Source organism: Vidua macroura, chromosome 1, assembly GCF_024509145.1.
Source record: "Vidua macroura isolate BioBank_ID:100142 chromosome 1, ASM2450914v1, whole genome shotgun sequence".
NCBI classification, from domain to species: Eukaryota; Metazoa; Chordata; class Aves; order Passeriformes; family Viduidae; genus Vidua; species Vidua macroura.
This window is the reverse complement of record NC_071571.1, coordinates 20,782,195-20,795,532: the sequence shown is the minus strand read 5'-3', so window position 1 is coordinate 20,795,532 and position 13,338 is coordinate 20,782,195. Positions and strand designations below refer to the sequence as shown.

The 13,338-nt window shown below is 39.3% G+C and overlaps 1 protein-coding gene across 2 annotated transcripts in view; it reads right to left on the bottom strand.

Moving 5' to 3' along the window:
• Positions 1 to 13,338, bottom strand: part of RSU1 (Ras suppressor protein 1) — a 103,096-nt gene that overhangs the window by 25,830 nt on the left and 63,928 nt on the right. The window contains exon 9 of one of the 2 annotated variants that reach the window (XM_053992194.1): positions 11,000 to 12,247. The exons of the other annotated variant lie outside the window; for it this stretch is intronic. Coding sequence (XP_053848169.1) covers position 12,247 — 1 coding nt within the window. The 3' untranslated portion in view covers positions 11,000 to 12,246. Of the gene's footprint in view, positions 1 to 10,999; positions 12,248 to 13,338 lie in introns of those variants that run through there. 2 annotated transcript variants of the gene reach the window in all.

Genomic DNA, 13,338 nt, shown 5'->3' with positions numbered 1-13,338 from the left:
AACAGGGCATCATTACAGTAACTCAACAGAAATGCATGTCACCATTCAGTGCACATAATCTCTTAGGAAGAACTTATCCTACTGATCTGTTTTAGAAGAAAGCAAAACACCACAATGCTGGTTGGCAGAAGCAACCAACATCATGAAAAACTGAGCAAAGTCAGCGTGGTCTCCCTGCTGGGGTCCCATCACTGGGGGCAGTTACACAGTTAAGGTCATAATGGAGCAATTGCAGATGCTGCATTTTCAATCCTGCTTCAAAATTATTATTTAATTCCTAATATATTGCTGTCTCCATCTGAAGACCAGAAATAGTATGAAATTAGGATTTAATACTTATTCATGAGATCGAATTTAAGCAATTCTTCTTTTTGGGATTGCAGGCTTGATTCTCCACTCATTTGCTCTCACATAGAAAAGGAGTAACTGCTGAGGTCAATGTCAGTGCAAGAAAGGGATGAGTCATTCCTTAGCTGCAGTTCTGCACTGAAAGGGAAGAAGTGATTTCCCAGCCAAGGCAGCACAGACAACAGAAGCAGTGAAGGAGCAGAGCTATGAGTTTCAGCTGCACAGGACTGACTGCTGAGCCGTATGTTGTTGTACTTTTACTGTTACTCATACTCATTAAAGCCAGCTCCAATGCTTTCTGGCATGCTGGCTATCAGACCTTCCTCTCAAGAAGAGACAAAAGCAAGACAGTAAGCATGCTGTTTTACGAACCACGGGGCTTGCTAGGTGTAAGCTGGAACAGCATGATGGACCTCTTACGTCAGTAGACAATCTCTTTATTTTACTTTTAGGAGATTACCAGATGTACCTTTTACCCTTTTCTAACATTCCAGGTAAAAGATTTAGCCTTTGAGACCCCTGTCAATACTATACTCAAAAATTCAGTGGGTGGACCAGCTAGCGTGATAAGCAAACAAGCCCACAAATGATTCAGAAATGTTACCTCCTTGCAGTCACGCTGGAAACACAAACAGTACACAAAGACACCAGCAGAGTAGATTAAACCCACTGAAATGACTGCAAGGAGGTTTACATTTAATTAACAGGATACAAGATTCAGATGAACAGAGCAAAAATAGACAAATGAAACACAAGAGCAAAAATAGACAAATAAAACACAACACTGAAAGTCCTTCCTTTACACAGCAGAAAAGAACTGAAAAAATAAAGTAATGGATATTTTAGAGGTATATGTATTAATAAGGACTTCTATATTCCTTTCACTTACCTGTGAAGGAACACATTCTGTTTATTATTTCTTTGACAGAGAAGAATACTCTAACTCCACAAGCTACCAACTTCAACTGCCTCTCAGGGAGGCTGAAAACCCCTTTCAAAATCTTGACAAAAAGCATCACAGCCCCACACCTACTGGAAATCAACAAGACAGAGAAGAAGGAGCCACTACATTTGCAAGAAATTTTACCCAGGAATACAAAGTCAGTACAAAGAAACCTGTCAAGCCAGCCAGCCAGTATGTTTCAGAATCACAAGAGTGACACAGCAGACAAGTCACACCAAGCAGCACAGCAAACAGCAGCAGCTGAATGGCCAGGACCACCACAGGGATCTGCAAGTGAAACAGCACATATAGAACAACTCTTCCCCACACCTGCTCTCACTCTTTCCTGGGAATGACTGATTTGTAACTTGATGGCATCTGCAGAAATCCCACCCGAATGGAAGAAACTAGTTTTGTGAAATTTAAAACCAATTCCAGCTTTTAGGAAGGGACATAATGGTGTGGCTTGGATACTACAGTAAAAAATGGAGAACTCAGATTCACCAGTCTCTGTTCTGCAAGAGTCAGCAACTTTGCCAGACACAGATCAAATGAGCTCTGACCCCACTGGACATGTGTGATCTTGAGTATTAGATCCATCACTAACACACAGTGATGCCACTAGGCAACTTTTTAAAATTAGTCATACATGCCCAGAACATAGGAACTCACCAACCAAAATTCAGAAAAAAGGGATAGAGAAGGCCACACTGGGTCAGAGGATTTGGCATTGGAAAGATTCCTCTGAGACTGGATTTACAAAGTATGCAAAAGTATGTTGGAGTGCAAATACATCTACCATTTAAGTGACCTGTGAGTGCCTAAGAGTTTGGAGAGATGCTCTCCTCTGCATTGCATCTGCCGACTGAACTTTAAAATTAACATCTCCCTCTGCCTGCTGAGCCAGCCCCCTCCCCAAAACACCCCAGTAACTTCACTAAGCATGCCCCCCCTCCTCTGGGTGCCCATAACATTCTCTTGGAATCAACTTGGGGAATTTCTGTCTGATGTTTTTCATCACTTAAGGTCTTACTCCCTTTAATTTGGCAAGTCTAAGGCATTACGTGAAGGGACTCCAAACGTTGAAAAACTAAAAAAAAAAATAATAAATTATCTGGATCATGCCTTTGCTGCTTGAAAATAAGGATTTTTTTCTTTCATACGAATTACTTTACTTCTTTGCTTGGCTGCTACCTGCATGCAGGAACCATCAGGAACATTTGCTGGGAAAACTAACAACTGTGTCTCAAAAATGCACTGAAATTATTGACTCCTCCGAAGATGATTTTCTAAAAGCTGGTTATTTAGGCCATGTGCAGCCTGCACGAACAATCTTCTCTGGCAGGAAATGCAAGAATTTTTCTATATCAGATTCTCATCTGCTTCTCAGAAATTCCCCAATCAGTACTTAAGAACAAAGTAATTTTTTTAATCAAAAGCCTATTCGGTGAGCTGTCTGCCCCCAGGTCCATTTCATTCATCTCTCTGGACATGGATTTCAGTTTTCTTTCCAAAGAGGTTAACAGATTGCTGTAATTGGATGGCCCCAAGAAAAATGCTTTAAGCACCAGAGCAGCTAGAAACAGAACCCAGCCCATGCTCTGAGCAATGAAAGAGTACCCCCTTATTAAATATTGCTAACAATGTGTTTCAAGTACTTCAGGAAAAAGCATGCTCTAAGAGTTAATTTATTAGCATACTGCTATGAAAAGGTCTTCCTTGGCATGCAGGTTAAAACTGTCCATATCCCACTAGTAATAAGCAATAGAAAAATATTACTCTGACAAGTGGTTGCATCTTTTAAACATCTATAAACTGTTAAAAATCTGTAATTAACTTCCGTCCCCCACTGCCTTACTGGCAACTTCTACTGCCACAGAAGCACAGTTCCTCATGTCGTCTGCTCTATTTGCAAACATATCTTCTCAATTATTTTCTAAAATTATTTTCTGAAAATGCACAAATAAGAAAAGATGTGTTGTCTGACCTCTAACCTTGTGAAATCTGTCCCATACTTGTCATCATTAAAAAAGCACACCTGGTTCTGCATTCTTCCTGTGTTTTCATTTGCAGTGGTTTCTTAAGGAGGTTTAACAAGGTTAGAAGGTAATTTACTGTAATTACAAAAAGCAGAAAACCAAAACAATTTTCAACTAATTATGCACAGAGTTAAAACAGATGTCTGAACAACATGCAAAGACATGTGAAGCATCACCTAAAAATAAAAAAAAGCCTAAAACTTCTCAAGAGTCACATAATCCACCACAATTAGGACTTCTTGAAGTTTCAATCTCAGTATGTCTCATGCCTTTTAATTCTTAAAAGACTTGACATATCCACATAAAATCAGTGAATATTTATTGAGAGTTAGCATAACACTGAGTAACCAAACAACAGTAAATGTGTGCAGTCCTCTGTGAGAAAGAAACTACGTGAAAACCCCTAACTACCAAATCAGATTAGACTTCTCAGCATTACAAGATAAACTGAAGTTTTCCTTAACATTTCATTTCAAAAATCCTGAATATATATACTCTGCACTAACAAAAACTCAATTGTTATCTGTGGATACCACTCACAGATAAAAGCAGTCCCTGGGATGGTTCAGCACCACCTAACAGCAACCTCCAGTATGTGTGTATGGGGAGTAAGTCCCACAGCACCCAAAACACTGAATCAAAGATGATACATCTGGACAATACGAGTTAAATCCATAAATATGGTGACTCACTGGAAAGATAATAAGATATAATCTCTTATTGAATCAGACTGTGCAATGATGGATACTCTGAAGAATGATGGATATGCTTCAGTCAGAGGGAGAATTTCTGCTACACAAAGGGTTATCAGAGGCAGATCTGAAAAAAATATTTACAGCCTTCAGATGAAACACAAATATTGTATCAAAAGCATTTGCTGTATCACTTAACCCAGGCAAAGATATAAACCCACTTTTAAAAGCAAGACTTCCAGAAAAATTCAGTTATCCAAAATAGGTTTCTTCTATTTCCTAATGCCAGATTTTTGAAGCAATGCATTAATCAGAATTGCTTCTAAGAAATAGGTTGTTTTTTTCTCCTTTCTGTTTTTAGGATTGGGAGAAAGTAGTGAGGTGAAAAGGACAACAGACTCATTCATTAAATTACACACACATACATATTCTTTTGCACACAGACTGTCAAAAAAGTAAAGAAAAGATCACCATTGCCCAAGTGTGAATAATAAAATGCAGTTATATTGAGAGTTCCTGTTTCAAAGGCACTGGGATTACCTGTCACATCAGAGCACTGTTCTGCAGGTCTGAAGGACAACTTTGAAAGGCATTTGTCACCAAACTAATTCACCAAAGGTACTGAACCAATGAGCACAGGAAAACCATTTCAACTGGTAATGCTTAGGAAACAGCTGGACTGAAAGGAAGAAATAATTGCTCAAAATTTGAAATGTGTAAGGATGTGGTGACAGAAGACAGCAAGAAAAGCTTTCTTAAAAATATCTGAGCAATCAGCTTGGACTGCTATACGAAGCACAAAGGGAGAGTTCTCTGGGAGCAGAAGCACCAGAGAAGCATTTGTTCCACCTTAGGCCCTGTTCCCAGGGACATTCCTGGTATTATTTACATGCCCAGGAGTTCTTGCAATGCACCGAAGGAAGGGTGCTTACCTGCAAAGAATGACTTGATGACAAATGTTATTTCTGCAAAACACATTCTCCTTAAAAGTACTGTCCTTAAATCGTACTACAAATCTAATATATTTACCAGGAACTCTGCTTCCTGTGATTTCCCAAAGCCTTGCTTTATGATTACTTCTCAATGTTTTTCATCAGGTTCTAAAACAGCCTGCTGGCTTCCAACATAAAAACTAAACAGATCTTCTGAAGCATCAAAAAATATAACCAATAGATGAGACCACTTTATTTGACTTTTAAAAATACTGTTGTTGGAGTTACAAATCTAGGAAACATAAATAAGAACTGGGACCACTAGATGTTATTAAAAGAAAACTATTTCATATGATTATATGGTTGCTTTGAAGCTTCTATAACTCTGTCAAAAGGCAGGTGAGATATTTCATGGGTACAAGAAAAATATTTTTTAAGTTCTATGTATTTCAAAACTTCCCTAAGCTATATGCATGCTGACCATATGTGAAAATGAGATGGACAAAGATCCCCTATGCTATCTGAGGTGCAGACTACAGTTTCACACGACTCAACAAACAAGTCACCATCTGTATGCTGGGCTGCGGAGTTACAGCTGAGGAGCTGCTCCCGCAGGAGCTGTCTGCACGTGTCCTCCAGGCACCCAGTGAATGGCAAGTGACTCCTCTGGAGGGGTACAGCACCTTTGCCTCAGGACATGAAGGTGAGCTCTGCTAGGTCTCAGGGTCTCAGCTGGTACGCCGGAAGGTGATGTGACCCTCCGACCGTGCATCTCACCCTTGCTCTGAGCCTCCGCACTGAAGAAAGGGCAGGGAACCTTGTAGCAGCTGAGGTCTTAAAAATAGCTTCCAGCCCCAAGAGCTGAATTGACCCTGAATTAATTGTAGCGTCTCAGCCAACGCAGCAGTGACTCTATGTAGACCATGGGTCAGCAACCTTGCCCGAGTGGCATGTCAGACTGCATGCCTCCAAATCACAGAAAAACACAACAGGCACTGTTTTCTCAGAGGAAAACAGGGCTCCTTTTATCTGCCCTCTGTGGAGGGAAGTATTTCTCCAGCTCTTCCAAGATGGCAACCTGGTAGGGGACAGGTACCAATGTGCTGGTTTTGCATTGGAGCCACCCACAGAATTTTTTTTTTTTCTGAGAGGAGCTGCTGAGAGCTTCCTCTGTGCCTAGCAAAACTGACTAGTCTTGAATATTGACACTTTGTTAAACCACTAGAAAGCTGAACACAGCTCTGTGAACACACCTGGTAAAAAACCGAACAAACCCCGGGAAAAGCTCTCTTTCTTCCGACCTTGAACAGGTAACGAGACATGGCCCGGGCCAGGCCGGCTCCGCCGGGGCCCACGAGGCCTGGGGTGGGGCGGGGGGGGGGCTGAGCCCCAGCGGCTGCAGGGCAAGGGGAGAGGAGGCCTTCAGCTGCTGAGTCCTAGCCTGGCTGCTGAGATCCTGGACCTTCCCCCACCATGGCCACCAGAAAACCCGGCGGCGGCTCGGCAGCCCATGCAGAGAGTGGCCCTGCGGCTGAAACTGAACAGGGGGCCCTGCGGCTGATCCTGACACAGCCCCAGTGGGGCCTGAAGAGCCATCACCACCACCCAGCAGGGATCATGTAACCATCCGCAGGCCCTGCGGGAGATATTAACTCTTTCCGTGCACAGATAAGACTTGCAGACCTTCAATCCTCCCTCGGGTGAGAGAAAAGGACAGAGTGAAGACACGTAGAGGAACAACATGAGACACGAAGGTCATTAAGAAGAAGTCAAGTCCCAGATGGGAGGGCTGAGGAGATGCCTCAAGCCCTGGGCTGAAACCCTCTTGGTAAGGCTATGGAGAAGATGTAATTGGTACATCAGACTGAATGTTCATACATCTGATGTTTTTTCCCTGTAACTCCTTGAAAGTATGGGGGGGATGAAGTGTTCAAATTGTAGATATGAGCAAAGGCATCTATGCTAAAACAAGCAGATGTTGAAGTAGCTGTGATGCCGTGAGAAATCTGAACAGAGAGAGAGACAAGAGTGATGAACCCTTTGCCCTCAGGGAAAGAAGAAGGTGGCCTCTGTTCCAAGGCCGAGATCCGAGATGAAGATGATCTCAGAGACAGATAAAGAACCTTTGCTCTTAACAGTTCATCCTTAAAATAGCACCCCATAAGTTGACATGGCCCATAAACGCAGCTGTGGGAAAACTGTCAAAGATGGGAGGGACTTCACAATTGATGATTCCCAGGCAGCTACTATTTGTGGAAATTAAAAGCAATGAGAGAACTGTTTTCTTGTGGAGAAGTCTCTATAAAATAACAAGAGGGACTCCTCTCCCTAAGTGAACTGAAGAAAGACTATTCTAGAGGTGATAAACGGAATTGTTTCTGTACATTGTCAGTGGGAAAGAAAAGGTTGTAGTGGGGAGGAGGAGGAATGTTCTAAAGGTTGTATTCTTGTATTCTGATTCCTATTATTCTTTTGGATCTGTGAATAAAGTTTTATTGTATGAAGATTTCCAATAGTAATTATTTTAAATGATTTAAGTGCCTTCCTTTACTAACTGGGTAATGCCACTGAAAACTTTTAAACTCTGAGTTTGCAACTCCTCAACTATTTCTGCTGTACATCGAATTAAAATAATAAATTTTGTTTTGTCACCCAATAGACTAATTTTTCACTTTTTTTTCAATATGATTCCAGGCTGAAGAGATTTTGTTATATTTTTTTATATGTGGAGTACACAAATAACTTTTAGATACTTTTACAGGTATATATAATCTTAAACTAATAAATATTTTGAAAGTTACAAAAGAAAAATTGTTTTACAGGCCTCAATTGCACAATGAACTCCTACACAAAACCATCATTTTTTATCATGACTGTGCACCTATTTACAATTTCTGCTCAACAAAATTGTTGAAGAAAAGAAAAAAGACAGAATTAAGATTTTTTTTGCCTTTATCTAAATTACACAAGTTCTATGTGTCATGTTCTCCTTGCTGGGCCCATCTAGGTTTTGTTGCCCTTTTGTTTAAGAACAGACTCAAGTCTTTGCTGTGAAATAAACAAAGAAAAAGTATTTCCCAAAGGAATAATTTTATCCCTCTCTAGGTTAGTCTCCCCCCCTCCATCTTTAAATTCCTGTATTGCTCTGGAAAGACACTGACAGCAGACTGAAGGCACTGTCAGACAAAAATTACTTCTGCAGCGGACAGGAATTCAATCTCGTAACACTACTTTTTGATCAGATAAAATTTCTGTAGACTCTCTCCTAAAATGGAAAGTATTTTTTTAATCACGTTCATCTTCTGGCAAAATGAGCCTCACAATTTCAAAGGAGGATTGTGAACAAGATGGTTTAGTGGAGAGGAAAATGATAGCTACTAGCTTTTGGACTGTCAGAAAAGAAGAACACAATTAAAACATTACCTGTTCACAACTGAACAGAAAGACTACAGGAGAGAAGTATTTGCCAGAATATCTCCTAAGACTCAAACCATAACTACCTGGTTTGACATTTCACAATCAAAATGAGAGAAAAGTCAATCTGAAGGAAAAATTGTTTTAGGTGGAAAACAGTGTTTCAGGCTAGATATAACACACTTGTGATGGCAGAACTGAACTAGTCCCATTGCGAGCAAAACACTTCAGTTAAGGACAAGTAAAAATCCAACCAGGGCTGTCCCAAAATAGTCCTGTTCTGTAACAAGTAATCCACCACAATATAATACATTTGAACTTCATAGTTTGTACTTTTGCTCTAAGCAGGCTTCACTAATGAATAAAACCACTAAAGCTGATGTATTAGCTGGATTTTTTTTTCTTCAAGGAGAGAAAAATACTACAGAACAATAAAGAAAATCTTAAATAAAAGAAAAACTCAGGAAAATTATCAAAAGAGCATTTTCCTCAGCAACACTGAAAAATAAAAGCAACAAAATATGACAGCATATATAAGCTTTTAATTTCATTTTTTATACATGCCTGTTTTACCAAGCACACTTCCAGATTAAAAACAATGCTATTGGAAAATGTTTACATTTGAAATATCTTTTCACTTTAAAACACTGTGACATGACAGTCAAGTTTTACAAACTGATAAAACACCTCTGTTATTGAGTAGAACTACTCTTCAGAGCGTTTCTACAACTTCATCTTTGTGTCAAACAATGCACCCAATGTGGAGTCTGACAAACAATATCTGTTTGGCTATGTCTTATATTTAAAGGGTTCAATAGTATTTTGTGTCGATAACTACACCGCATACAAATTCTCTGTCATTTATTTTGGTGGTGATGTATGTAGAGTTTAGTGTTAGCCACAGCAAAGCAAATGCATTTTTTAAAGAAAACTACAATTGCTTATTCTTGAAACCTGCATTTTACACCTTTTGAGCATAAGCAGATAAATTTTCAGTGTCACTACTGCTGAGATTTCCTGCTATTTTTATTTTCTACTGATAGAATACTCAAAGCTGACAAATGTTGTAGAACAGACATAGATATTAAAAGCTTCAATTTATAGCAAATAGTGACAGTTTGCTTTTGCTGCTCATAAACCAAAAATCCAAGAAATGCAAATAGAGGAAAGGTGGCAACAAAACACTAAGATAGATTTTTAAATAATTCCACAAGCAATAATGATGCAGAGTAACACATCTGCTTTCATTGTGCATATAGAAGATCATCAGGTTTACAGATCTTGAAATACCTCTTTTAAATCTGGCTTATATATAAAAAAAACAAGTACCATAAGCATAAGTGAGCAAGAAGACCAAAAAGATAAAATGTATAGTATATCTAAGCATACCTTTTTGAGCTGCTGGGCTTTGCTGTGAATATTGCTGCTCTTCTTTACTAAAGCTGTGCTTATGTTTGATGAAGTGGTGTCTGTCACCTCTCCAGCTTCAGTCCCTAAAATGGTTATTTCTCCTGCCTCACTCCCCTCTCTTCCGCCCCCATAAAATGTGAGTAACAACTACCACTGAAGCTTTTCAACACCCAAAAAGTTTATATCTATCTTTCAATAACCATATCAAATACTTTATTTCAGCACACAGGTCTCTGAATCAGATTAATTTTAAGACCTTTTGTACAACAGTGAGGTAGTTGTCTGAGATGCTGAGGATCCATACATTCCTGATATTAAACACTGAATTGATGGCTGCATGTCCTGTAAATTAATAATATTAAAAGGCACAGTATGAAGGATAAGGAAGGAAATTATAGCTGCCACTTCATGCTAAAGACTGTGTTGCAGACGGCTGAAATAGTTGGTATTTATGGTATCTGGCATCACTGTACTTCCCAATTCCCACACTCTGCCTACCCTCTGCTCCTGTAGAAAGCCTGACATAGCTGGAATATGTCACAAAGGACCTAAATAGGTCTGTGGATGGGCAGCTTCCCCTGCCTGATGAAGCTTATGGTGTTTGACCTCTTCCCACTAGCAAAGAATACTGGCACAAGAAAGTGTGATTTACTGAGTGGCAGAAATGAAATATAAAATCATCTTCCCCTGAGATCATAAATGAACATGTTGAGTAACTATTCTGTGACTGCAGTGTCCTGTGCTCCGGACCTGGTTACTGTGCACAAACAGGTCTGACAGTACATTTAACTCCTTAAGAGATTTCCCCTTATTTTTCACTCCTGTTTCACTGAGAATTTTTTCCCCCACATATTCTATTCTAACCTGCCTGTGCTTGAAAACCTGCATTAGTTAAGTCTGCATTCTACACAGCTGACACTAAGCATTTTTGCATATTTTTTCCTGTCACTGCACTGTGAAAATTCCCATCACAAGCAAAGCACAGCACAGCACACACTACTTTGCTCTCCAGTAAGTTAAGAATTTCTAGGAAGACAAATTGTCAGTTCATCACTCTTCCAGGGAAATATTTTTTACTTTTGTTATAATATGTACAATAATTCCCTCAAGAGCAACAATCCTAATGTTATATGCTTGATGAGTCAATTTTGGGATTTTTTTTTCCTTTTCTTTTCTTAGTGATCATCTCTGGGAAAAAAACCAACCAAACAAACAAACTAATGCTGAATAACAAAACACTGAAACTCTATTTATTTTGTCTTTTCACACTGAAATTTACAAAGATTATTACAGAAGACAATTTTTCAGGCTTCACTGCTGCTTCCAAAAAGTCTCCAAAGGAAAAATCTTTTGAAAGCCAAACTTGACAAGAGCAGAAAACAACCTCATAAGGTAGGCAAAGTATGCTGTGCCACATTTCTCTATTGCCAATTGCTGTTTTTGTTCACTAAGAAAATTGGGAGTTTTATGCTCACATTCTTTCCTGTGCTCATGTGCTTTCAGCTACATGAGGATACATTAAAATTTCTTAACTTTTTTTTTACCTTTATTATTTTTAACTTAACTTTTAATTTACTTTTAAAGTAAATGAACTTCTTTCCCTTCTCTACTCATCTGTGTTAAGGAGTCTTCAGGGTAGGGACAGAAGATTTTTTAAAAAAATTAGAAAACCTACTTGTAGTGTCTTATGTGTCTCCCTCTAGCAAAACATGTCCTATGAAGTGACATGATGGGTGAAGTAAGAGGACTACAACTCCATGACAAAGGTTAAGACTATGGACATTATTACCTTCCAGTGAACTCTGCTGAGAAAGCTGAAAGCAAACTGAACCTGTATTCCAGATTTCATGTTTCCTTTAGAAACAGTTGCTGTTAAAGTTTCATCAGTGATGAAAGAAGTCAATTTGAGAATCTGAACATTTTTGTCACTCAAGATCACACTTTTTTCCTTCTTCAAAAACTTGCTTGAACATATTTCAACATACTTTTTCAGGGAAAACCTCTCAACTTCATCCATCTTTCCTTGTAAGTGAAATTTTTAGACCTTTGACTTGGCTTGCTCCTCTGCTCTGGACTTTGTCTAATTGGTTCTCATGTTTTTGCAGCTGGATACATACCCTAAAATAGGGCTGACAGAACTGAGTACAGCAGGTACATTACTTCTTCCATGTCACATGAGGCACCTCTGCACTGATGTAGTCATATATGCTGACCCCCTGTGATTTCAGAGTTCATTCTGCAGATCCAGTGCTTAGCAGTCATTCCCTACCATGTATTCCTTCAGTCAGTATTTTACACTCAGCTCTGCTGAACTGCAGGCTACTGTTTTCAGGACACAGTGCTATTTATATTTGAAATGTTTTTTTATTTTCCAAAATCATCAAGGGTGATTTTTTTTTATTGTAACTCTGTCTCCTTTTCGGTTATCTTCTCTTCGAATCTGCTAATCACTTCATCCTGCTGTCATGCCTAAAGAAAACACATTTATCAAAAATGTACGTTCCCAGTTTTTCAGAGGAAAACTTTCTACACAAATTAACTGTATGACTAAACAGTCACATGGCAAGCAATAGAGCAAGTAGAAGAAAAAGAAAAACAATGTCTGATATAAATACTGATATACCTTGTCTCTTGTATTCATGGTCTCATATACCTTTTAATTTTCCCCTTTATTCTTAGCTAGTAACTGCTTATATTGCAATGTCAGGACCAAGCAGTAGAAGGGAGTGTGCTTTAACCTTTTGTGCAGTACAGCAGATATTTCTCCCAAACAAGCAAGACTGTGGGAAAGACAGTCAGACCTGGACTGTGAGATGGGGTTAAAAACAGCATCCAGGAATCTCTACTTCAGAGATTACGGAAACGTCTGGTTCTTCTCACTGCACTACTGGCTATTCTAGGAAATCAGCCACTGCCTTTGGCTCAAGAAAAAGGCTGACAACTTGAAAATGTTCTTAAACATTCACAGTCATTCTGAAGAGTTATTACCCAGTGAAGACACCTGCACTCTGATCCAGTAAAGTGCAAAAATTAACACCCAGCAGGAGTAGGCCTGGCAGGTGTAGGTATCTGTAGCTATTAAATGAATTATACAACACCTTTATTCATGGGACCTGTACAGCAAGCACAGCAATGACAAAGAGGGAGTCAAAGATGAGGTATAAAGCTGTAAATAGAACATAGATTGGAAAATGTGAGTAAGGTCTTGGGTGAACAAAGTTTTCTTGAAAAGTTTTGAAAATTCTTCTACCAGAAGCTGAATAAATTTTTGAGCAATCAGGATTTGAATCCTGATGCTGTTCCCTTCACAATACTCTGATGACCTGGCCATTCTCCACTGTCCATATAGCAGAGCATGATTTCCCTCTCCCTATGCCACTTCTTTCCAGAAGCTACCTCACTGCCTTGTCCTCAATTTTTAATTTCTCTTTAGGTGGTTCTGTCCAACTTCAACCTGGTATGAAAGGACCATCTCTTTCCCCCCCTATCAATCCCATCCCTCTGCCCTATCAAGGATGCTACATGTATTGTCCAATCTACCTATTTCCCACATTGTCCTG